We start from the raw sequence: 25,261 nt of genomic DNA on the forward strand, positions 1-25,261 counted from the left end.
TAATGACATCCTGCCACTAATTGGTACATCAGTGTCAAGCCCATGCCTGAAAAGGTGACTGTAGAGCCATGGTGAAAAGAAAGTACACTCACTTTTGATTCTAATGGCTTACATATCAGGACTTAAGTGTAATCTAGTCCTAAGCAGGTCCTAGGTAAATACAATCTCAGATGAACTACAAAGCATGGCTTATTACAGCGTATCATTATTTATTTAACAAAACCTAAAACAAAAGGCAGAAAACTGTGAAAATTTAACTCGTCTGGGAAGTCATATAAGATAATTTTCCATTTAAAAAATGTTGAAGTTCATCACGCTGTAGTGAGAGAGATTTTTCAGAACTGGAGGACACTTAAAACAGTTGCCAGTCTTCCCACAAGTTAATGTCCCGGCAAATTTACCCCAAGGTCAGACCGTGTAATGCTCAGAAAAACAAATTCAAGTGCTACACCCAAACTACTCAGGCTATATGAGCCTCAGTAAACATGTTAAATGTTAAAGTTCATGACAGTACATTTACAAAAAAAGCCTGAACAAGTATCACTCTTTTAGTAGGGATGCCAGCAAAAAGCCTCTTCTCTCTAAAAAGAACATGGCAGCAAAGCTTAGGAGCGATGTCCTTTGGCTAGACAAGATCAAATCAGTTATGTTTGGCCATGATGCAGAGGACCACGTTTACTGAAAACACTCCACTCCACAAACACATGGCCCAACATTGAAAAGCCAAGACTCAGCTGACACCTCCACCAAAAGGACGAGGTTCATGCTCTTGAGGATCATGTGATGACTCACACGATCAGTAGTAGGTCAACAACACCCAGGGTCACGTCCACAGGGAACAAACCCCACTAGGGGTTAAATACCTGGGACTCTCCACCTTTCATTCACCTCCAACTTCTTGGATGAGAGGTAAACTTGAAGAGTCCAGTTGCCTTTTTTTTAAGCACTGAAGACTAACATGACCTGGATAACTAAGAACCTACACACCTCATCCTCACTGTTAAGCATGTTGGTTGAGTGATGAGTTAGGCTTGCTTTGCAGCTTCTGGACTTGGGCACCTTAAAGTGATCAAGTCAGCAGCGAAATCCTTTGCATACCAAAGTATTCTAGGACAATGAACCCGAGGATAAAAGCAGATCTACAACAGAATGGCTGAAGAAGAAAAGAATCCAGTCTAAATCCAGACCTCAGTGAATGCCTTCAAACCTTTTGTAAAGACAAGAGGGGCAAATTTCCTCCTTAACAATGTGAGACACTGATAAAGAACCTTGAGATTGTTTCAGTACACTTCAAGTTAGAAGCCGTTATACAAGCTATTAAAATGATGGGGTGTACTTAGTATAATATGTCATGTGTTGTTCATCCAAAATTGAGTTTGCCTCGTTTTATGATACATGACTGCATGAAGGGTAAATGCGAATGTATGAACACAAACGCACACCCTAGTCCTGTAAATTTAGAACAAGAAAGCAGCAGGCAGCATCCAAATAGGAGAGAGACAGACTCATACATATATACATTGATACACCACTGCAATCACTAACTACCAATTAACAACTCAAAGCATACATTAAAAGAGCAAATGGGATAGGGTGAGCCTCACAGGTCATGCAACTTTGAACCTCTAAAACAGACATGCTATTTTTTTTAGAAATGATACAGAATACAAAACAGATCCAAATCTGATCCAAAGAAGAATATCTGCACTACTGTTTTCACAACACCATGTAATGAGCAGCGGCAGATATCCTCCTGACATTTCAAAGTTTACACTCCCTTTCTTGCCTCAAAAAAACACCTTTTTTCATGAACTGCCACATGATCATAGGCTGAGAGTGCATTAACACAGGAACCTGACCCCACAGCTCTCTATAGACCTGTTAACTGACTCTAGTTAACTGATTTTAGCATTTCATTTAAGCATATCATATTGCTCTCGTGTTTGTCTTTTAATGGAGTTTTTTCCTTAATAGTTGGCAGAGGGAGAATGCCTCATGGTAAATGCAGTAAAACATTTGGGTTGTGACAAAAGACGAGCAATGATTGAGAGAGAGAAGAAATGAGCTCCACTTGCTTTGTTAAGGTGATGCTGTCACTCTTGTCACGTTGATGCATAATGGGGTTTTTTTTGCAAAAAAGGGAAAAGATACCGAAAAGAAGAAACAGACAAAACCACTTTTGATAGGTACTCTGCTAGAAGTCGTCATCACTGCTCACCTCTCAGGCGAAGATGATACCACAACATGAATAATTTGTGAATCCAGGAGCCCACAAAGCTCTCAGGCATAAACACAACTACATTTCCATGTTCCTCAGTAATTTTCAGTAATTATCTCCTTTGTGCACACAGGGTAGCGTCTACTGGGGGGTTGAGTCAACAAACATTACAAGGCAGTTTCTTCCCATATAATGAGTAGCCATGAGACACTGAGACAGACTGCTGAGGTGAAGGGTTAAGCTGCTCAAGGTTGATGGGATGCTTCCTAATTCTCTTCCAAAATATGTGCCTGCTCCTTCTTTATTAAATTATCAGCATAGTGTTTATCTCTTTACTATTGCCTGTGCACATATGTGTGTGGGTGTGCGTGGCAGAATTGTGAACTCATACAGAGTTATGTGTGTGTGTGACATCCTGGCGTTAAAGCACTTATGTTTATTTACTTAGATATTCAGATAGTCATATATCTCCATGCATAATTATTTTTACTTACTAGATCGGTTGGCATCTTTGTTGTATTCAAACATTAGGTTGTTTCGACAGATTTCATATCAATTTAATGTGTCTGGCTCGTGAGAAAACAAATAAATGCTACCACAGCTTGCGACACTGAGATGTAGGACAGTATGGTGTATTGTATTAGTCTTTCTACTATTTTTATTTGTGAAGGTCATAGTTGTTGTGTCACTTAAAATTTCAAAAAAGCTCTATATTATTTTGTATGTATTTGTGTGGAGTTTTCTCTAGCTGAGATATCTTCTTACAACGCCATCAGTGCTATCTGTGTTATTTGCAATCACAGTCTATGCATTTATTATATAAAGCCATTACCTAATCCATTACAAACTGGTGTCATGCCATTTGAAACGTGGATGTTTGCAAGGCAAGTATAGACTTTTCCAAATATCCCATTTAGGTGCATAAATGGGAAGTGTGAGATTTAACAGTTTTGGGAGTATGAGCCATGCTAAGACTCCATTTACACCCAAATGTGTTGTGGTTGTTTGCTAATGCATTGTAAATTGCAGATAAAGTGTATGGCAATAGAAACTGAAATGTATGTGATGTCTGGATGTGGTTGGATCGTAGCCAGGTGTAAATGCAGTCAGTACAGTTTGGCAACATTCAAAGGCCTCTTCTAGGATCTCAAGCAAGCTGTGAAAAAAGCTGAAAACAGGATTATTTTTACATGAAAAAAATACAACCCAACGCAATTGTACAACAGCAGCCTCACAAAATACTTGATTACATTAAAGTGTCGAGACAAAGCCCTGTGTTTATATGTCATACACTAATGCACACGGACTGCTGTTTCGATATTCAATGTGAATGGGATTTAAAAGGTTAGGTTATTTGTTGTAAATATTAGGCTCTTTCTTGTGAACTCATTTTATTAAATATTTTCATCTCCGTTAGCTTCCACAATCTGTTTGCTCAAGTCCTGCTTTTATTATTTTAATACCCGTCTGCTATAAATGTGGTTTTATCTCTACATTAAACAGCCATGCTGCTTTAGCTTGTACATAGCCATAAAGCAAATGCAATTCATTATTTCTTTTAATTCTGCAAATTGATGGGTATCATTTTTGAAAGTATACAGGATACATAAGTATTTAGTCATTCAGTTTTATTCAATAATTTGGATATTAAGCTTAAAAAATGAAAATGAAAAAGCAAGAATTTTTTCCTCACATTGCTCCAGTTATTTACACCTCGGGTCTTATTTACACCTCGGCACCTTAGCAAACCGAGTTTAGCAAAAGAGGAAGCGTAAGGGTAAGAGGAGGTTCTTAAAGCCTCAGTGATTCCTCCATCTTTATGACTGAGTGCACATAAGGTGAGCATGTCTGGGAGATTGCGAGGGCTTTGTGTGCAGTGCTCAAACATTTGTGTGGGTTTGGATTTAACTTTGTGTGGGTATGTGTTTGCTTGTGTGAGTCAGCGCGCCGGTGTTTGTGAGTGTGATTGTTCCCAAGGCACTCACTCTCTGTGCAGTAACTCACATGGCAAGGCAGGACCTAATAGACCCTAGCCTAATATCAACTAATGCCAGAGAGGCTTGTATCCGACTACCTGCTGTTTGGCTGCAGAAAGCAGGGACGGGGAGAGAGAGAGAGAGAGAGAGAGAGGGGGGGGGGGGGGGTTGGTAAAGGGAGCAATATGTGTTTAGAAAAAAAAAAGTTAAATCAAAACAATAGTGAAATCAAAACTTAGTGAAACACTAGGAAAGAGTAACTGCGAGAGAAATGCTGGGGCGGGGGGTGGGGGTAGTGCACCGCCGCTTTGTGCATGATGTAATAAAGTAGTCACACATCTCATACACATGTAGACAAATCATGTGGGAGAGTAGAAGTACATGGAGCACTCATTTTGCAAGGTGTGGCTCTGATGTGCAGCAACTTATACAGAAAGGTAGACATGGCAAAAAAGAAAAACAGATTAATTGGACCAGATTAAAGAATACCAATTATGTCATGCTTGTCTTTTGTTTTTATATATATGTTGACAGCCTTCTGCAGCTTGCTGTACTCCTCCAGGATATTTCAACTTCCCAATCCTATCCCCAGCTCAGAATTGTAAAATATTATTACTTCTATAGTTAGCATTAAAATTATTGTTTACTATTAGCTGACAATTACAACAGAGGTGGAGACATTTTTAAAGAAGCATTGCTTTAGCAAAAGTAACAATAAACCACTATGGAAACACCACACTACACATACTGTGTTACTGGCAAAGTGTGCATAAAGTATAAAAAGTAAAAGTAATTATTCTGCCAAAAAAATGGTCACAATCAGTATTATATGGATCAATTATACTGCTGCACTTTAAATGCTTCTTTAGATTGTTTAATTTACTGTACTGCATCATATTCTATACAACAGTATGACTGCAGTATCATCATGGGAGCTTTTGGCAATATAGTGTATGAAAAAAAAGAATCACAGTTTAATTCAAAGGCTTGAGCGCCATGTGATGTGGTTAACTGTTAATATCTACAGGAGGTTTTAAAGTGTTACATTTAGGTGGTGTATTAACAAAACAGCTGGTAAACTTGGTATAATCATTCAACCAAACAATTTCTTATTGATGCTAAACTGAGTGCTGGTGGAGCCTGCAGTTGTTCAGCTTGGATGTTTATTAATTTAGACATGGTGATTTTAACCAAAAGCTCTCCTTGCTGATATGCCAAAAGACTTGATTCGTACATCACACATGTTGGCCAAGGTAGTTAAGAAGAGGACGTGTTTGTTACAAGTTATTGAGTTATTTGCTAAGGTTAGCTCTGTTTCCACACAAACTGCAGATGATAACTGATTTCAAGGTGGTTTGTGTTAACATTTCGCACAGTTAACTAACATTCCCTTAAGCTTTGAACATCATGCCCACAGGTTTGACGTTGGGAATGATCAAAACTTTTAGAGTCTATAAGATCCTGATAAGCTTCTTTGTTTGTAAAAAAGGGAAAAAAAGAAAAAAAATCTAGACTGGGACTCAGGATGACCATTTACGGTGAAAGCAAATACCCTAGAATGTTCTTACCTTGCCCATTTATTACCTCTCTGTCAAGGTTCACAAAATAAGGTAAGATGGAATTAACATAATTTAGTTGGCAGGCAGATGCCTAACACTAAAACATACACCCATCAAGGCTTTAGCCTTTACCTGGACTCTTGTTTTGGCAGATGAATAAAGACTCTCTTTGTTCTGGGTCCAATTCACATTCAAACATGTAGGGTTGAACACCAGGGTTTTGTTATCTGACAGCTCATAGAAGGCTATATTCAGAATCAGACTGGACTTTTGGTAGGTGTCCCTTAAAGCCAGAGGATAAAAAGAGGTGCTGCTTTATTTTAACCTAAAGTATGTGTTTAAAAAATATATACATATATTCTGGTAGACCCCCTAAAAAAACATATGACTTATAGTCCTCTTTTCCTTCATAAGCTCATGTCATCATGTTTTTGTTAGGTCCTCTTAATAAAAGTATAATAACACGATATATCCATAATAGCTCAAAAGCATTCAGATCCCTTTTATTGTTAGTTATTTTTTCTCTGTTCTAGTTCCTGCTTCAGGAAATTTGTGGGTTATGCCATACTGACTCCATGCTCAAAGAATAATGGCACTTGAATTGTGCACATCTAAATTAGTGTTTTTCTCAAGAATTCTCTATTGTACAGGGTGGGCCATTTATATGGATACACCGTAATAAAATGGGAATGGTTGGTGATATTAAAGTCCTGTTTGCGGCACATTAGTATATGTGAGGGGGCAAACTCCTCAAGATGGGTGGTGACCATGGTACGATGGACGATGAAAGCTCTGCCACCTGAGCCACAGCCACCCACCCATCAGTGTGTGAAGAGTGGGTTGCATTGACAATCCAACACAATGTGGAGCACATTGAACACATTTTATAAGTGGTCAGAAACTTGTAAATAACTCATGAAAGAATAAAGTTACGATGAAACCAAGCACACCATTGTTTTTCTTGTGACATTACCAATAAGTTTGATGTGTCACATTGCCCTCTTCTTATTGAAAAAACCAAAGTTGTATCCAAGATGGCAACTTCTAAATGGCCACCATGGTCACCACCCATTTTGAGGAGTTTGCCCCCTCACATATACTAATGTGCCCCAAACAGGACTTTAATATCACCAATCATTCCCATGTTATTACAGTGTATCCATATAAATGGCCCACCCTGTACATTTAAAACAGATGATTTATTTATCTACGCATAGACAGAACAATAATATGTCAGTGCAGTAGATCAGGCCGAACATGGTCAGGGTTTCATCATGGCCATGCATCAAAAGATGCTATGCTGGTTCTTTCTGTATACAATGTATAACTGTACACCTGTATAACATGACCGTGCATTAACTAAAGCGTGGAAATGAATCATATTTCAATGTGCATGCAATAGCGCTGCGTGTGCTCAATGAAGCAAAACATAACCCTTGACATTTGTTCTCCTTCTATGGCTATAGATGGGCTACACAGAAATTGGTGGGGAAATGTTTTTATGATTGAATAATAAAATACTGTAATAGTAGTGAACTGTGTGTAACTTAGTGCCCCCTCTACAAGACTATCTTTTTTTAACTCTCCTTTCTCTCCATCATTCTGACTGCAGGCTGGTGCTGTAAACATTTTAGTCATAAATTATTTATTAATATCAACTCATAAATAGATACCAGTTTCAAGCTTCTTTTTTTTTTCTTTTTTTTTTTTCAATTTTACCCATCTCGCCATCCAACCATCAATCTGTCCATCCATCCGCTTATCTGTCAGGTTGTGGTGGCAGCAGACTAACCAGGGTATTCCAGGAGGCTTTGCTATAGTCTTAACTCAGTTGTCCATGCCCAAATAACATCCAAGGACATCCCCTAGACATTCTAACCCAAACCACCTTAGCAGGTTCCTTTCAGCATGCAGGAGCAGAAATTCCGAAAATCCACATCACCCTATGGTCATTACCCAGATTTCATGATAAGGGTTGGGATGTAAATGGGCTGGTAACTTGAAAGCTTTGTCTTTCGACTCAATTGTCCCTTCATCATGTCAGTCAGGGAAAACGCCTGCATTTCTTCTGATGATCCACAGATGGAGTCCAACTCTCACTGAAAACATGCTTGACTTTTGATTACACTGATGGAACCCTGTACTCCCACTGCTCCAGACCTCCACTTCACAGACACTGTACCAGACCTCCATGAAACAGTTAGGAAGTGTGTTAACCAAGGCAGCCCCACAATGTCAGAGCCTATAACATCTCTGGGCCAAATCGTCTATGCCTGGCGCTTTACTATGGGGTCGCTTCTCAACTACCTTAGGGACCTATGCCAGTGTAACTCGTGAGTTTTTCCCAGCATCTTCAGGCTCGGCCTTACTACACATAGGGATTTTTTGGCTGAGTTTGGGAGTTCCTCAAAGTGCTCTTTCCTAGGTCCCACAATATCTATGTCAGCGGTTCTGCTCCCCAACCAACACGTTGAGCCATGCCCAGCTTCCTCATGCTAAGTCACTGTACAGCTTGCCAAAATGTCTTTAAAGGCTGCCAAAAATCCTCCTCCATGGCCCTCTCCCACTCCTGAGTTTTTCAAAACCACAACCTTTTTGGCTCTCCAATGTCCATCTGCTGCAGGGGACCCCTGGGCCAACCAAGCCTGGGAAGCTTCCTTCTTCAGCCTGACAGCTTACCTCACCACTGGTGTCGACCAACAGGTCCTCAGATTGGTGCAATGAGAGGCATCGATGACCTTATAATCATATTTACTGACAGCTCTTTTGCTATTTTCAACCAAATGTTCAAGACATGGCATTAGATCATATAATACAACAACAAAGACAATCAAACATACCTAGCACAGAAGTCCAGGAACATAACACCACAATGGTTTACATCAAGTAGGCTGTTCCTGCCAATTACCCTTCTCCAGGTGTCCTTATCCATAACTACATGAGTATGCAAGCCTCCCAAGAGAACTATGGTTCCCCAGCCAGAATTCCTTCTATGACCCCACCCAAAGACTCCCCAAAAGCTGGGTATTCTGAGCTGCTATTTATCACATATTCACAGACAACAACTTGAATTTGTACAAATTGCTCTCTGGGGAAAACAGCACTCAGCAGGGGGCTTGTGGGTATCCCCATACCTGCAATTCTCCTCCTCGGCCATTACAGAAAAAGAATCTAGTCCATCTCAGTAGAGCTCCACCTCTTGCACTAGCTCAGGTTGCTTCCCTGCTAGTGTGGTGACATTTCACGTCCCAAAAACCAGTCTGTGATCCTTGAGGTGACACATCCAGGTTCCCTCTTTTACCTACCCACAGGGCCACTTTTATTCATCTATATGAAATTTACTTCATTGAGTATTCACCCACACTCACCCCTGCAAGGCTGAACTATAAAGGAGTTAATTACCACTCCTGTGATGTGATTTCCAGAGCCTAGCTTTCAAGATGCCTACTACAAAAAAAATGGTTCACTTTCGTTAGTTATATCAATCACAAACATATGAATGACAGAATAGCAGATAATATAATAGCTTTTAATTAGGTCTTGATGTCAGTCATCTTGCTTTGTAATTACACTGAAGAACAAAAGAATGCAAAAACCGCCTTGCCATCTTGCCCCATTACTGTTAATAAAATACGAGATGATGAGATTGTGGAAAAATTGTGATGAGACTTGCCATCTGTGTATTTTTATGTGCCAGAACAGAAGAAAATGAAGCAGACGTTTATAAAAGCTGACCTTCTTTTGGTAGAAAAAAATAATGTCGAGTTTAGTTTTGGTGCTTAAATAACCTATAGAAGTGAATACGTTTGCCTCAAGGTCTTTTAAGTGAGTTTCAGAGCTTGTTTTATTGAACTTAGACTCCCTGTTTTTCAGCTTAAAGTCCCAGGGTCATGTAAAGTTTTGAGAGCTAGTCAGATTATTTTGCTGTCTTTATCAAAAGGACAGAAAATAAAGAATTTGTTGTGTCTTTTTTCTTGTTAGCATGTCAAAAAAGAAAATAGCCAAACTCCTCTGTTGCTTGATTGCTGTGCCAAGTAAGAAAAGATAACCTCTTGTTGTAATCTCTTGTCCTCTAATCAAATGCTCAGAAGTGTTTTTCTGCATTCAGGGTGATGACATGAAAGTCTGTCAGGAACAGAATTTTTAATTGCTGGTTTGGCTTCCTTGTAACACTGCGGTGTCCATGTTGAGAAGAAAAAAAAAGAGACTGAAAGAGAAAGGGAGATAGAGAGGCAGATGTTTGCTACAATGGATAGACACAAATGGGGGAGGATTGTAGCAAGTGAGAAAGTGCAAGTGGAATAATATAAAATTAGAAAAGCTGTGGCTCTAATCAGTTCCACACTTAACTGGCCTGTATGCCCCCCTCACTCTGCATTGCTGAGTTTCATCTCTATGGTAATGTTCCTGGCCACCAGAGTTCATTTCTACAATTTCCTAAAGCAGGCCAACAGAGATATCAAGGTACAAAAAGAAAAAAAAAATCTATGCGCACTCACATTGTATTTCAGTTGTATACACGACTCAGGGGAATGAAAGGGTGGATGAGCAGTTATGTGTCGTGCCTACATATAACTGTGCTTGCTGGTGTGTGTGAGTGTGTGTGACTGAAGGGAAGCGAGAGTGACAAAAAACACTGACTGGTGCCATTTTGGACTCACTGGTAACACTTTTTGTTGTCACCAGCCTCAGCATGTGGCTGCATATACGTAATTACCTACACAAACAAATACATACAATCACTCACGTACGCTCACACAAACTCCACTCTACTTCAAGGCTGCTTCATTCACAGCATCAACTCCCCAGCTTAACCAATATTGGCCATGACAAGTCACCACATCTCCTCCCCTCAGTGGAATCATTTATCAACTGAGCTGTGGCTGCAGATGTAATAAGAGATTGTTACACAACTCTCAAGATAAACATCTCTGATTGTTTTATTACACTACAAATTGGCCTTTTTTTGATATTGCCCCTTAATAACTGTTTAATTTTTCATCCGGGGCCTGTGCCCTTAGTGACGCTGGGTGCTTTATCTTTGTTATGACTCATCTGTCTGGCCCACTCGCAGCAAGTGTTTATTCAAATAACAGATATTACAGCTGTTAAGCATATTACATGCAATTGGATCGTCTACATACCCAGCTTTCATAAATCTTTGATTGTGCATTTCAACAAATTGGCGGATATGGTTCTCAAGGGCAAATGTGACGGCGTTTCCAAAGCAGTGGTAGGGACCAGGCTGGAAAAGAGAAAGGTTGATTGATACTGTGAGAGGATACATAAAAATTTTAATTCAGAAGTTATATGATGTACTGGCATAATTCAGCTATGTTCATTTAGCAATGAATGAAACATCCTCCATCTTTTCTATATTATTAAAAGAGTGGCAAAAAACTATCTTGCAGTAAGTTACATGGATTACTGTATCCACAGTAAAGATAGGCTATTCTATTAAATCAAATGAACAGTAGCGTGGGGTGTCTGCCCCATGCTACAAAACCTCTGCATGGTGATATATAATGACTTTGGATCGACACTGAAGAGGCTAGCTGCTGTTTTTGTACAGTTGACTTTTTTGCATATTGTCATACTAAAGTGTATTTTGTGGCAGAGACAATTGTTTCGAACAAGAGGCTTCTTCTTTTGTTTGGAATGCCATTCGTTTCACACTCCTCTTTCAGGCACAAGGTAATTATCCCATTTATGGATAAATCCAAACAGCATGGCAGCCATAGAAATTACAAGCATGCTGTGTTATGCTGGATGTCATATTTTGTGTCAGTTGTTTTCAGACTCTCTTTATTTACAACAAAAATACTGAGAATGGTGAGAGAAATGGCGAGACCATGCCACATGAGTACAACTTGTATTGTCCAGTGGCAGTTGCATGTTGCGCAATTAGGTCCATAAGTTTTTGAAAAATTACATTTTTTGGTAATTTTGCATCTTTATACCACCACAAAAACAAGATGTGAAGTTGTGTATGAAGTCCAGTCCATCCATCTATCTATGCATCCAGACATTTTCTTCTGCTTAAACTAATTTAGGTCATCGGGGAACTAGACCCGATCCCAAACGCAGCATACAGTCTGGACAGACTGCCAGTCTAACACAGGGCTAACACAAATAAAGACATAACCATTCATGCTTGCATTCATTCTTACGGCCAATTTAGACTCACCAGTTAACCTAACATACTCGGAGTGAAGCCACGTAAGCACATGAAGTCCAGGACCATCTTTCTGTCAGGCCACAGTAAATTAATTTTTGATTTTTATCAAAAGCATTCACTGTTAATTGTTTCAGGGTTCAGGTGTTTATACATTTTTAGGTGTTCAACATTAACTGAACAAACTACCATCATTTTAAACATAAAGATTGTTTTTAATACTTCATCAACTAAATGACCGCCTGAAATCTAACAGCTGGACATCACCAAATATTGTGCTTCTTCTTCTTCTTCTTCTTCTCCTAGGCCTTTACTGAATTTTATTTCTGTCTTTCTGGATTCAATTTTGTCTTCAGTAACTGAAAAGCATGCTCTAATGGTTTGGAAGGCACTTTGGGTCAACTTCTTCTTGTTTCAAAATGTGCTATATAAATAAAATTGACTTGACTTGAGAGCAGGTGACTGACTTGGCTGTTGAAGAATACCCCATTTCTTTGCTTGAGAAACTCTTGAGTTGCTTTCGCAGTGTGCTTTGGGTCTTTATCCATTTACACTGTGAAGCAGTGCCCGATCAGTTTTGCATTTGGCTGAATGGGAGCAGAGTACACAGCCATATGCACTTCCAAATTTACCCTGCAATTTCTTTGAGTAGCCACATCATTAATAAACACTAATGACCCATTCCATTGGGCAGCCATACATGCCTAAAGTTTTTTCAATCTCACTGATAGGTTTATTTGGGGTTTTCAGCCTAATGATCACTTCTTTCATTTGCCTTGACACAGGACCTTACATTGAAAGTTCCATTGAAAAGCTACATGATGCAAGTTCAACACTTAGAATTAATTCAAGGTTTTATCTGCTTAATTTCCCGTGCAATAATGAATGAACAGGCTTCATCTGGCCATGAAACGTCTTATCAGTCAATTGTCCAATTACTTTTGAACTTCTGAAACTGGGAGATTGTGTATAAAAAAATCCTGAACAGTTAATATAATACTTTTGTTAAACCTCTTGAATTAAAGAGGAAAGTCTGCACTTCAGTCACATCTTGATTATTTTATTTAAAATCAGCTTTGAGGGTGTAACGAGGCAAATACAGAAGCTTTGTTATTGTCCAAAAACCCTATTGACCCAACTGTGTATCTTAAACACTATTAAAACACTGGCATGGAATCAAGAGATGATGTTCATGTAGAGTTGTCTTAGAAAAACCAGTGCAAGTCTTTTCAGACTCAGACACAAGACCTGGTGAAGTGCATCTTGCTTCTTGTTTTAGCGTTTTGTTTTTTGTTGGATTTTTTTAATATGAAAATGAAAATGTTCCTTTTGTCAAGCAAACAAATCACTCTTTCCTGCTATATGTCAGGTAAAGGTATTTTCTTTTTTCCTTCCTGGTGTTCTTTCATCCACTTTGACACCCTTTCAGCTTACCCAGTATACTGCAGCCCTACTTGTCCCTAGCTTCCATAAATCCTCCAACACAACCCTCCCCCTATCTGAACTGTGCTGGCACCCAGTGGCTGCTTACATAGAGATCAAAAGACTGTTGTTTGCCTGCAATTCTACCAACCCCCCTGCTCTAACATCTCTTCCTTCTCTGTGGTAAATTGACCATCACTGTCCTGTCACGACTCGTCAACCCTTTCTCAGGTTGAACTCTTCTTTTCTCATTTTTTACTTTTTTTTTTCTCCGATAGGTAATCTTTCCACCTCAGAAGTGTAAGTGTAATCACTTCCTATGGATGCATCCTAAAAAGGCCCCCTTTGGTTCAGGAGTTCTAAACTGCAGACCAGAAGATCAGAACCAACACTGTGACCCCTCAAATCCTGCATTTTTGTGAATCTTACATACTTACAAATACCTATACTTTTACATATGGCAGTGTATTGTGTAATGTGACGATAGTGCGTACAACTGGTTATTACTGCTGAAGAAGCTGTTTATACTTTTTTTTTTGTTAATGTTCAGCACATTAGAATAAAGTCTTCTACAGACTACTCAATAATGTGCAGGGACAAAAACACATAAATACTTAAACTATGTACATTGGGTCATACCACTAGATATTGCTTTCACACAGAGACAGAGCATCCTCTAGTGGCCAAAATTATTATTGTGTTTTTTCCTCCTTTTCCTAATAGTTTTTCATCTATACAGTGTTTATTGATTATTACAGTACAGAGCTCAGACTATTTGACGTTCACAAATGTATAAACAGAGTATGTAGCACTTTTTCTACTCCAGTGTTTCTCTGTAAGTGGTCATTAAAGTGTGGCAGGATGCAGTTTAGTGCTGGATCGTTACACAGGACAGTATAAGTGGAACTTGACTATTAAATAGTAATAGACTGATATTAAACTTTTGATGGGGAAATATTTTTGCCTTTACCTCAGCAATGTATTTTTTCTAGCTATTTTTACTATTTTATTTTTTTAATTTTGTTTATATACTATCCCTTAGTTAATAAATACCATACCAGACTCGTTTTTACATGCACAAGAATTACTCTTATCACTCTTATGACTGCAAGTGTAACATTTTTTCATCAAATTTTCAAGCATTTTTAATGCAGCTGGCTTTTAATATGTTTTTTGTCTTTTTTATACTAAAAATCTCAAATGCTTTGATAAGCCTTTATGTAACTTCGCTTATGATGCAGTTTTACATGCCTGCTAAATCAGTTTTAGTGTATTGATTTCATTTGTTTATTCGGAGTGGTGAAAGCAAGATTTGCAAGATTTGAAGTGGCCATTCAGAGTGTGCCCTGTAAACGCATTTTTAAAGTGCTGTTTCAGCTTTGACCCAAAATGGTTACACATGCTCAATTAGCAGCTGAGCTAGAACAGACATTGATAATCAGGCTATAGCCTTTGTGAGCTCAGCACCAAGGATTTGTATATATATTCAATACTCATTTCCTCTGGGAATTAGGGTGTCTTTGTTAGTGCTTGCGTCAGTCCAGAAAAGCAGCTTCTAAATGAGTGGAATACACCATCCTGCAAGACTTACAATTTGCTGAAACAGTTAGGTCCAGTCATTGTTAGGGAAGCTGTTTCAAAGGCAGGTTGAGTCATCTTTAGAAGGACCGTATGGGAGCATACGGTGGGTTTATGACTGGCGGGCAGCCAGTTGGCTGATTATAAGAATGGAGTTCTGAGCGTCAAAGTGGGCACTTGAAATTATTGGAGTAAGCCTACAATTCAACCAAAAGCTCACATGTACAATACTGGTGTGCTTAAACATAAAAAGCAAAAATGAACAAGAAGGGACTGATGTGATTTTCCCAATAATTGCAGCTTTAAAAGGTATCGTTAACCTAAAGTATATTCTTGTTGATACGATTCTTTAATCTGAGGTAATGAATTGTTGGCGAATCTCATTGTAGTTAAGATAAAGTGAATGCGGTTGAACTTAGCCGATCAGTGTTTAGATGTGGGAATGAGGTTTCTATTCTAAACTGCACAAGAGCCAATTATCCTGAACAATCTCTCCGTAAGTACCACTCAATATCAGTTACACAGTCACAAAGTCAAAATAAATATACCCACTCAAACATATGTGGGAAAGCACAAATAGACACAGCCATCTGAAATTAGGTGAAAGATGAACATTCAAAGACACAAAAAGAAAAACATCTATCCCTCTATTAATTAGCTGTAGCCACTTATCCTGTTGGACTATTAAATGTTGACACTGATTCTACTATTAATAAATAAATAAGGACATCTGTATGTAAAGTGTCTTGTAGATAGATATATGGTTTTAAAAAGATGTTATTCGACCATATATTTTATTTATTTACTTATTTCGTACGCTTGTATTTTGGAGATTCTCATTCAAATGGGAAGCATTTTCCATTTGTAGACTCAAGCAGGATAGAAGGCCTGGCTGGCCAAAAGGGAGTCTAGTGTCCACTGCCCTTAATGAAGACACATGGGTATTGAATGAAACATGAGTAAATATACAACTTTGCCAGCATTTCCTCAGCAAGCCCGTACTCACATATGTAGTCTGGTGTGCAGTGGGTTGCTTGCAGTAGTAAAGCTGCATGTGAGTCATGTAACTTTAGTTGAGTAAAAATGAGCTGCACATAAATCATGAACAAGCAGGCATATTTTACATATGGAGATTTTACTTGCGTGTCAGTCAAAGTACTTTGTAATGTTAAGTTCACTTTAGTGAGTTCTAAAGTTTCTCTACTGAAAAAACAAAAGAAATCTGAGCTCTTGTAATCAGATGGACTACATTCAGTCTAGTATTTTATTTCTGAGTAGCTGACATTTTGAATGTCAGTAATGTTTTTAGAAATCTGACAAGGAAACATTTAGTATTTTTATTGTTTTCATTACTTTTCTTTGCAGCAGAAAAGTAAGTTAAAAATAGCATTAATGATAGCTCTGTTCTGTTCCAATTTCCCAGTTAGCCATGACAGACTGACAGAGTGGCAGGTGAGTCTGTACACACTGTAACAAGCTTCTGAACCAGAGCAGCTGAATGCAAATCAGCAGTCATTCATTTCCACCTGTGCTTTTCTAAGCGTGGCAAGTCAAAATGTCCTCAGTGAAAAAAAGTCTTATTAGTGAAACCATTGTGTTGTTTAAGGCCCGTTATAGTCGATGCTTTATTACAGTCCTCTGTAGACTTTTTCTGAAAGCGTTTTAAGTTCAGACGCAGCAACAACAAAAAGAAGCACAGGTGTAGGAAACAATTAGCGTTAATCACGACTTTATCTCATTTTAGTTTCAGGAAGCAACATCAGTGAGCTGGCGTGCACATTAGCACCCACACATTTGTCGCTAGGTCTGTTGCTCGTTGCATAAGCTGCCTGTCAGTTTATGAGATGTAATTTTTCAGTCTTAAGTGAGATAAGTTCGCCATAGCAGTGGTGCCATGAGTGGAGCCATTTGTGCAAGATGAAGATGATCTTTCTAGAATGACAAGCAACTGGCTCATCTTGTTAACCACCCTGGTTTGTTTGGGTTGTAGCGTTGCAAATAAATGTCTCTTCTTGTAATGAGCTGTCAGCAGAATAAATGTTTCAAGTTTCTTTCCTGCCACGTACACACAGACACACATAAACACATAAACACAGTCCGAGAAACTGCAGCCAAGCTAAAACCAGGTAAATCGAAGTCTGACATTCTGTCAGTTCTGAATTTGCTTTCTCACCTACTTACCTGTGCAGATGCCAGAATCTACCTTTGAGATTGGAGTCTTGATCTTGTCTTGATCCAACCTTTTTTGGTTTGTTTGTTTTGATCATCTGTACATTGAACCATCTGAATGGATATAGTGAGCAGCGCAAATCTGGGCTTGAAAATCCAAAAAGGTATACATGATCTTGGTCCACACACCTTTACCTTAGGTCCCATGAGCCATTGGATGAAACTGACTGATATAGTTTAGCAATCGATATGTTTTCTCTGAGAATAAACTATGTTAGTCTTTATACCTCTTCTGTCTCTCTTTCTTCTCATTTTCTGCCCTTGAGCTGATCCTTCCACCCCTCCATTTTTGCAGTGATTGCGTCTAACAGGCTTTATGATTAGACAAAGAAAGGAGTAGGACAGAAAGAAAGAAGCAAGATAAAAAATTTATATCAAGAATAGTGAAGCCAAGCCCTAGGGTTTCTATCACACAAGGTCTGAGCTCTGAGATTTGGTCCTATAAAAGTGGATTATAGGAAATAAGTTGCTGCAGCCTTCCATGCTTTCAGGGTGCAGTAAGACAACCCATCTTTTTGACAGTAAATGAACCAAGGCTCCTCCAGTTCTACCACAATGGCCTAGCTACTGAAAGAAATGCATCACAGCATTTTCTGTTTTATATCTCTACATGTAGGCCTAATGATATTTTTTCCTAAGTAGTTTTTTTCCATTGAAAAATATCATAGAGGTGCAGATCAGCAGATCAATAGAAATGGAAAAAGGTTTTTGAAAATGTGTGCATTTATGGATGTTTTTTGTTGCCTGTCCCTATAGAATAGTGTGTGGTTCTTTATCTTCTAACCTCCGACCCACAAACGTCACTGTTTAAGGTCATGATTCATCTAATTCTGTTTGCAGTTCCACATTTTATGCTCTTCGAATAATAATATTACCAGTAGGCAGTCTTGCACTGCAAACCCCACAGAAAGCAAGAGGTTTTCTGATGGGGGTATTTGGATGTTGGATGGCTCTCTACTTTTCTAAAGTTTAGCAACCACTATGCAGTAGTAGAAGTTACAACATAAACTTGAACTGGAGCCAGAATTTTCAGTTTCAGTGCCATAAAATCAGAAATCATCTTGTCTCGTGTCTTTGGCACTTATGTCTACGTGGTTTTGTTTTTTTCAACCTCAGTATTTGTGTTACACCTTAGATAGAGTTACTTTTAAGACTCTACGCAAAATTGTACCAAAAGAGACCTGCCTAGGAAACTTGCTGTACGACAATAAACAACCTTTGCCAAAACTATTTGAAACATGTCACATTTTAAAATGCCATCCAGTAAAAACCAATTCCAAACATTAATTCTGTGTCTGGGCCTTAAAATAACGTGTGACAGACACATCTTTGGACCGTATGTTAGCTAGCCTTGAATTTCGAGCAGCTTTGGCATTATATTATTAATGTTTGCTCTCTTGGCACAGAGGATGATGGGATAACAGAGGTGTTTGTATGTCCTCCAGTGCTGTTTGCAACAGCGTTTATTAACAGCAGCCGGTAATATTAAATGGTAAGAATGGCGTTTATACATGGCAGCTGGTGATATTAAAACATCGAATGGTGTTTATAAATGCCAAATGCCATTTTAAATTGTATTTTTAAACACCAGCTGGCGTTATTAAAGTGTCGAACAGCAGGGAGAATGAGATGATTTATGACCTCAGTGGTTTTCTGTACTATTGACAGTTGTTATTATCATTTTTTTTCATGTACTTATCATCTTCACCAAAAATGAGAAAAAGATTTTTATGGAGTCTGTTGTTACCTTTGCCTGCTGCTCTTTGTTTTGCCCTCGAGGTGGTGGACACAACTGTGGCTTTTACTGCGCCTCTAAGCGTCATGCACTCACATGTTGTATTTGCACGTATATTTTGCTTTTGCACCCATTCTGTTGTTGTTTGCAGGGCCTTCTAGGAATTTCCTCTACTCACGGGTGAAAGAGATTACTGAGATTTAAAAAAAAAGAAGCAAAAAGATTATCTTGTTACATTTATAGTTTAAACATTTCACTATGAAGTACAGTGCACAAAAAAAGTGATGAAAAAGTTAACAAGTCCATAAAAATTCAAAAACCTTACCTGATTTATATTTGGCCACCCTCCTGTTTAAGCTCATTGTCTTTGGACTATTTTCAGTGCAACTGGTATTTTTAAAATCTCTGCGGAAGTCCCACTGTGTCCTCTGTTACTTGTGTGTCTGGAAAATGTGCTTGATGTCCTCCAATGTAGGGGCTTCCCAGGAGAGATCTAAAGATAAAAGCCGCACTGGAAACTGTCTGGACATGCAGAAAAAATATGACCTTGTACTGGAGATAAGCTAAATTTAAATCCTTTAAGGGTTTTTGATTTTTATGGCCCTATTCCCAGAACTTTTTGATCACATCTAAGATAAGGAACCGATGAGCCGAACACCTTTATTTTTACCTGTACATAGAGGAGGACAAACTCCTTTTCCAAAAGCACATAAAATATTATCATGGAAGAAACTCGCGAGACAGTGAATCCCCAAATCCCAATCGCTGAATGATATAGGACATTAGCAGCTGGACAAGGTACTGGAACATGCCAGGATTGCAGATGCTTTGAGCTGCAGTCAAATTTCACGAGGTTCAGCTGCTTCCTTGACTGTTAAACATAACCTTTAGATTCCTTTAGATACTTAAGGTTTCTTTCTTTCTGTCTTTCTTTTTCTTTCTCAGGGACAACAATTTTATTAAGGACTTTCCTCAGCTTGCTGATGGTCTCATGGTTATTCCTTTACCGGTAGAGGAACAGTGTCGAGGAGTCTTGTCAGAGCCCCTGCCCAACTTGCAGCTACTCACAGGTAAGAACATTTGAGGAAGGTTGGGAATATGTTTTCTTCTCGTGTCTCTCTTTTCTTTTAAAGGCATTGGATTTATTGCACTTTTTTGCTAGGAATAGCTTTCTGTTATCCAATTTTAGCCTGTTGCTTGAGAAAGTTAAAAAAAAATATAGCACCCACACAACAATTTCTTATTTGAAAGGCCCAGGATCAAGAAGATACAAGAGATTTATATTGAAATTCATAAATCCACAAATCTCAGTATGTAGATTATTATTTTGTATTTGCCTCTGTTTTGTGAAATCCAGGGCACAAGATTATCTAATATTATATAAGAAGCTGTGGTTTGATCACAAAATCCTCTTTTATACCCCTAGGCCAATACCCCTATATATCTTAAAATGTGAGCACATGCAGAGCAAATTACACATATAGATGCCTCAAAACACACTAACTATATATAAACACTATTTAAATATATGGGTTTATAAACTGTGTATATTGTTTATTTATGTATTTATTTAATTTTCAACCCTATTCTGTGGGGGACTGATTCACTTAAATGTTGGTCTTGAACCTGCACCTACACCTCTGCTTCCTAATCCTTCCATTAGCTAAATTGGCACTTGGTCCAAAGTGACCCCTGAGATATTTCACTGAGGGTTCTGCTTTCACAACAATTGGACACATGCGCACAAACTAAAATTACCCTTTTTCACTGTGCATGAATGTCTCAGGTGTAAAACGCCTTTCAAAGGCACAGGATCAAGGTTCCCGTAAGCAGTTTATTGTTTTCCCCCCTTGCTCCTCACTTTTGAGGCTATTTAGTTCTAGACTGAAGTGAAAGTTTGGTAATTGAATTGCAGGGAAAGGCAAGATTGCTCCCACTTCTAATGTCAGCAATCCAATTGGAGTTCAAGCTGCTCTATATATCACCATTGATCCAGGAGCAGCTGGGATATGGGCTGGGATAATAAATGGTGTTAAGACAGTAATGGATAACAATGGTTGTGCAATAAACTGTACAAATGAAATGATAGATTTAATTTGTTCATTTGTTTTGAATTTCAGTATGTCTTCATAATTCTGAAATTTATAATTAGTTTTAAATTTGTTGTAGCTGTAAACTTTTTGATATCTTTTTGTCTTAAATTCACCGGTTTGTTCACATTTTGTTTTCCTTAGGGGATGCCCAGTTCAGCGAGGCTGTTGGGTACCCTATGGTTCAGCAGTGGAGAGTGCGCAGCAATCTGTACAAAGTCAAACTCAGCTCTATTACCCTAGCTACAGGTCAGTGTCTGAATAATAAAACTCTGATCACCTGCCATCAGAATATAAGAAACTGATGAATAAGAGCATGTTTTCAATGCTATCACCTAGCTATTAGTTGAGGTATCTTTTGGGGTCGTTATTTGGTAATAAATATTTATATTTATTATATTTTATATTTTTAATAGAATCTGTCAAATGGTGGGATATATTAGCCATCAAGTAGAAAAAATGTTTTAACATGCATTTTTGGAAAGAAATGGTGAATTGTAAGAATCAGAGCAACTTGACATGGACTAAATTGTGATAGCTAGACCACCAGATCAGAGGATATACAAAATGGCTCATGTGTTTCCCACGTGCATTGTTTAAAGGAAGGACAACCAGTGAACCAGCCTAAGGTTCATTAATATGTGTGATGAGTGAAGGCTATCCTGTGTGGTCTGATTCCGCAAATTGCTGCAAACCTTAATGCTGGCTATGACAGAAAAGTGTCATAAAACACATTGCAGTGAAGGTTTCTGCTTGTGTGGCTGCATACTCACGGGCTGCTCAGAATGCCGACAGCTGAAGTGTCTACAATGGACATGTGAGTGTTAGAACTGAACAATGGAGCAGTGAAAGAAAGTAGCCTGGGGTGTCCATGTAGACAGAGGAGTGTGTGTGTGTGTGTGTGCCCACGTTGTTTGCGTGGGGAACAGATGGCAGCAAGATGCACTACAGCAGGAAAGCAAGCTGAGGCAGGTAGAATGATGCTCTGGCCAGTGTTCTGCTGGAAAGCCTTGGGTCTGGCAATTATGTGGATGTTACTTTGACATGCAGCACTCACCAGGCGTTGTTGCAATCCACGCAGCCCCTTCTCTGCAACTGTGTAGTTTCTATAATAGGTAACAATGCCATGAGCTTTAAAAGCATATGTGGTTTGTGCTGAAAAAAAAAAACAACCTTGCACCTCACAGCTTACAGGGCTTAAAGGATCTGCTTTGTGTGTCGTACCTCAGAGCCCCTTTAAAGGCCTTGTGGAGTTAATGCTTTGACAGGTCAGACTTCCTTTGGTTGCACAAAAAGGACCTATACAATGTTAGGCAGGTAGTTTTTATATTGTGACTGGCCAGTCTATCCTTTTCACCTATTTGGACACTCAAATAATTCACTCATCTCGTCCTTGACTTTTTAGGCTTTTCTAAGGTGCTGAAGACACTGTCAACAGAGAGCACACGTAACGAGCTGCTGGCTTTTCTTCAGCAATATGGCAGCCATTATGTGTCTGAAGCCCTGTATGGCTCTGAGCTCAGCTGCAGCATTTACTTCCCCAGCAAGAAGGCCCAGCAGCAGCTCTGGCTGCAGTACCAGAAAGGTGAGTATGCTAACAGTTAGCAATTAAAGCCCAAAATATCTGATTGCTGAATTCTGGAGTAATATATGAAAATGCCTGCCTCATATACAACACAGGGATAATTTAGATAACTTATAGTTACAAAAAGGACACCATGTTTTAATAAAGGGTGAACCTGTGGTGTGAAGAGAGTTAAACTAAGCCCTAGTGTTAACAGAAACATGGGTCTAAACTTTATCTGAATATAGAAACTTAACTTGTGTATAAAGAACCCATCCTTAATTAATTCAGTCTTCGGTTAAATTACTTGAATTCAAGATAACCGTGTTAATTTAAAAGCATCCATCATCTGGCATTTGCAATGCTGTTGCTTTTTTAACTGTGTTTTTGTTAACCTTTTTAGTGATCCCAAATAGTGATATTTAGTTTGGGTGATCAGTGAGGTTTATTGGCTCTAAAAATAAAAAGAAGACAGAATTCTGGGTCAGAGAGGTCGACTGCTGAACATCCCCCCCTCCCTCTTACAAAGAGCAATATAACAAGATAGTGTTTTTTTTTTCCAATTCTAGCAACGTTTATAGTAGAAAAGTCCATAAGCATTTGAAAAGTGAAATAATTTTTCCTCTGTACACTATTACAGTGGATTTTAAATCAAACAGCCAAGATGTGATTGAAGTGGAGGCTTGCAGCTTTAATTCAAATGGGTTTAATAAAAGTATTGCATTAACTGTTCAGGAATTAGAGCCATTTTTATACATTTTTATATCGTAATATTTCTTGCCTTGAAAATCTCTTGGGTTGTTTTTGCAGTATTATTTGGGTTATTAACTGGTCATGAACCGCTGTCCGATCAGCTTCCAGCATTTGTCTTAATCAGGACAGAGAGTATTTAGTAGGGAGTATCAGTATAACAGAGAGTATCAGTGGCCCCCTGCTGAATTTTTAAGTTTGCTCACTTACAAAGAAATGAACAGTCTCTCGTTTTTATGTTAGTTTCATTTTAATGGAGACAGAATATCAACTAAAAATCCAGAAAAAAATATAAACGTTAGAAACTGATTCGCATATCATTGAATGAAGAATAAGTATTTGATACAACTCCGCCAGAATTCTAGCTCCCATAGGCTCTGTATGTGTGACCATCAGTCACCCTTGGTCTGGTGTTCCATGCAAGATGAGGATGATTAAGACATAAGTGGTGGATCCGCCCAAAACTACACAGGAGCAGTTAATGATCTGAAGGCATGTCAGATCATTCACCAAGAACACGACTGGTAACATACTATGCCTCAATGGACTAAAATCTTGCACCACTCGCAAGATCTCCTACTTAAGAAGGCACAAGTACAGTTACATCTTAAGTACACCAGCGGTGTGGACAGATGAAACCAAAATCAAGCTCTTTGGCATCAGCTTGACCCTTGTTTGGAGGAAGACAAAAGGCACAAAAAATACAGTCTTGGATGAGAACATCTTTACTTCTACCAGAACACTGAAAACGGGTCGTGGATCGGGCTTCCAACCCAAAACAAACCACTAAGGCAAAAAAAGAGTGGCTAAAGAAGAGGCACATAACTTCATAGAGTGGGCTAGCCAGTGTCCAGAATTTAGTCCTGTAGAAAGTCTGTGGAGGGAGCTTCAACTTACTAAGCCACGAAACCTCAAGGATTTAGAGTAGACCCGTCAAACTCAATGTCAACCATCATAGGCTGCATACAGCTGATGAGAAGTGGGCCAGTGATATGATAAATGTGTAAAATTACAGAAAAAAGGTTCTGGCAGGTAATTGCTCACTGTCCTTTAATTATAAATTTAGAATATAAAGTTTTCATTAATTCACAGAAAATGTCTTTGTACTTTGGTGTATTATGGATGGCATTGGGGAGTGGGGGTCTATCAATAGGAAAAAATAAATGCACTCGTTTACATTTTCTTAGTGGGGCAGCCCACTAAGAAAATGTAAACGAAAAACTCCCTTTTAACAGGAAGAAACCTCCGGCAGAACCAGGCTCAGGGAGGGGCGGCCATCTGCTGCGACCGGTTGGGGTGAGAGAAGGAAGACAGGATAAAAGACATGCTGTGGAAGAGAGACAGAGATTAATAACAGATATGATTCAATACAGAGAGGTCTGTTAATACATAGTGAGTGAGAAAGGTGACTGGAAAGGAAAAACTCAATGCATCATGGGAATCCCCCGGCAGCCTACATCTATTGCAGCATAACTAAGGGAGGATTCAGGGTCACCTGGTCCAGCCCTAACTATATGCTTTAGCAAAAAGGAAGGTTTTAAGCCTAATCTTAAAAGTAGAGATAGTGTCTGTCTCCCGAATCCAAACTGGAAGCTGGTTCCACAGAAGAGGGGCCTGAAAACTGAAGGCTCTCCCTCCCATTCTACTTTTAAATACTCTAGGAACAACAAGTAGGCCTGCAGAGCGAGAGCGAAGTGCTCTAATAGGGTAATATGGTACTATAAGGTCATTAAGATAAGATGGGGCCTGATTATTTAAGACCTTGTATGTGAGGAGCAGGATTTTGAATTCAATTCTGGATTTAACAGGAAGCCAATGAAGGGAAGCCAAAACAGGAGAAATATGCTCTCTCTTTCTAGTCCCTGTCAGTACTCTTGCTGCAGCATTTTGGATTAACTGAAGGCTTTTCAGTGAGTTTTTTGGACATCCTGATAATAATGAATTGCAGTAGTCCAGCCTGGAAGT

General features: G+C 38.8%; 1 protein-coding gene across 2 annotated transcripts in view; it reads left to right on the forward strand.

Moving 5' to 3' along the window:
- Positions 1-25,261, forward strand: part of astn2 (astrotactin 2) — a 291,315-nt gene that overhangs the window by 194,319 nt on the left and 71,735 nt on the right. For both annotated transcript variants that reach the window (XM_085168613.1, XM_085168612.1), the window contains exons 14-16: positions 19,838-19,962; positions 21,127-21,231; positions 22,388-22,567. In XM_085168613.1, the coding sequence (XP_085024739.1) occupies positions 19,838-19,962; positions 21,127-21,231; positions 22,388-22,567 (410 nt within the window). The remainder of the gene's footprint in view (positions 1-19,837; positions 19,963-21,126; positions 21,232-22,387; positions 22,568-25,261) is intronic.

The sequence above is a fragment of the Neolamprologus multifasciatus genome, chromosome 7, assembly GCF_963576455.1.
Source record: "Neolamprologus multifasciatus chromosome 7, fNeoMul1.2, whole genome shotgun sequence".
NCBI lineage: Eukaryota > Metazoa > Chordata > Actinopteri > Cichliformes > Cichlidae > Neolamprologus > Neolamprologus multifasciatus.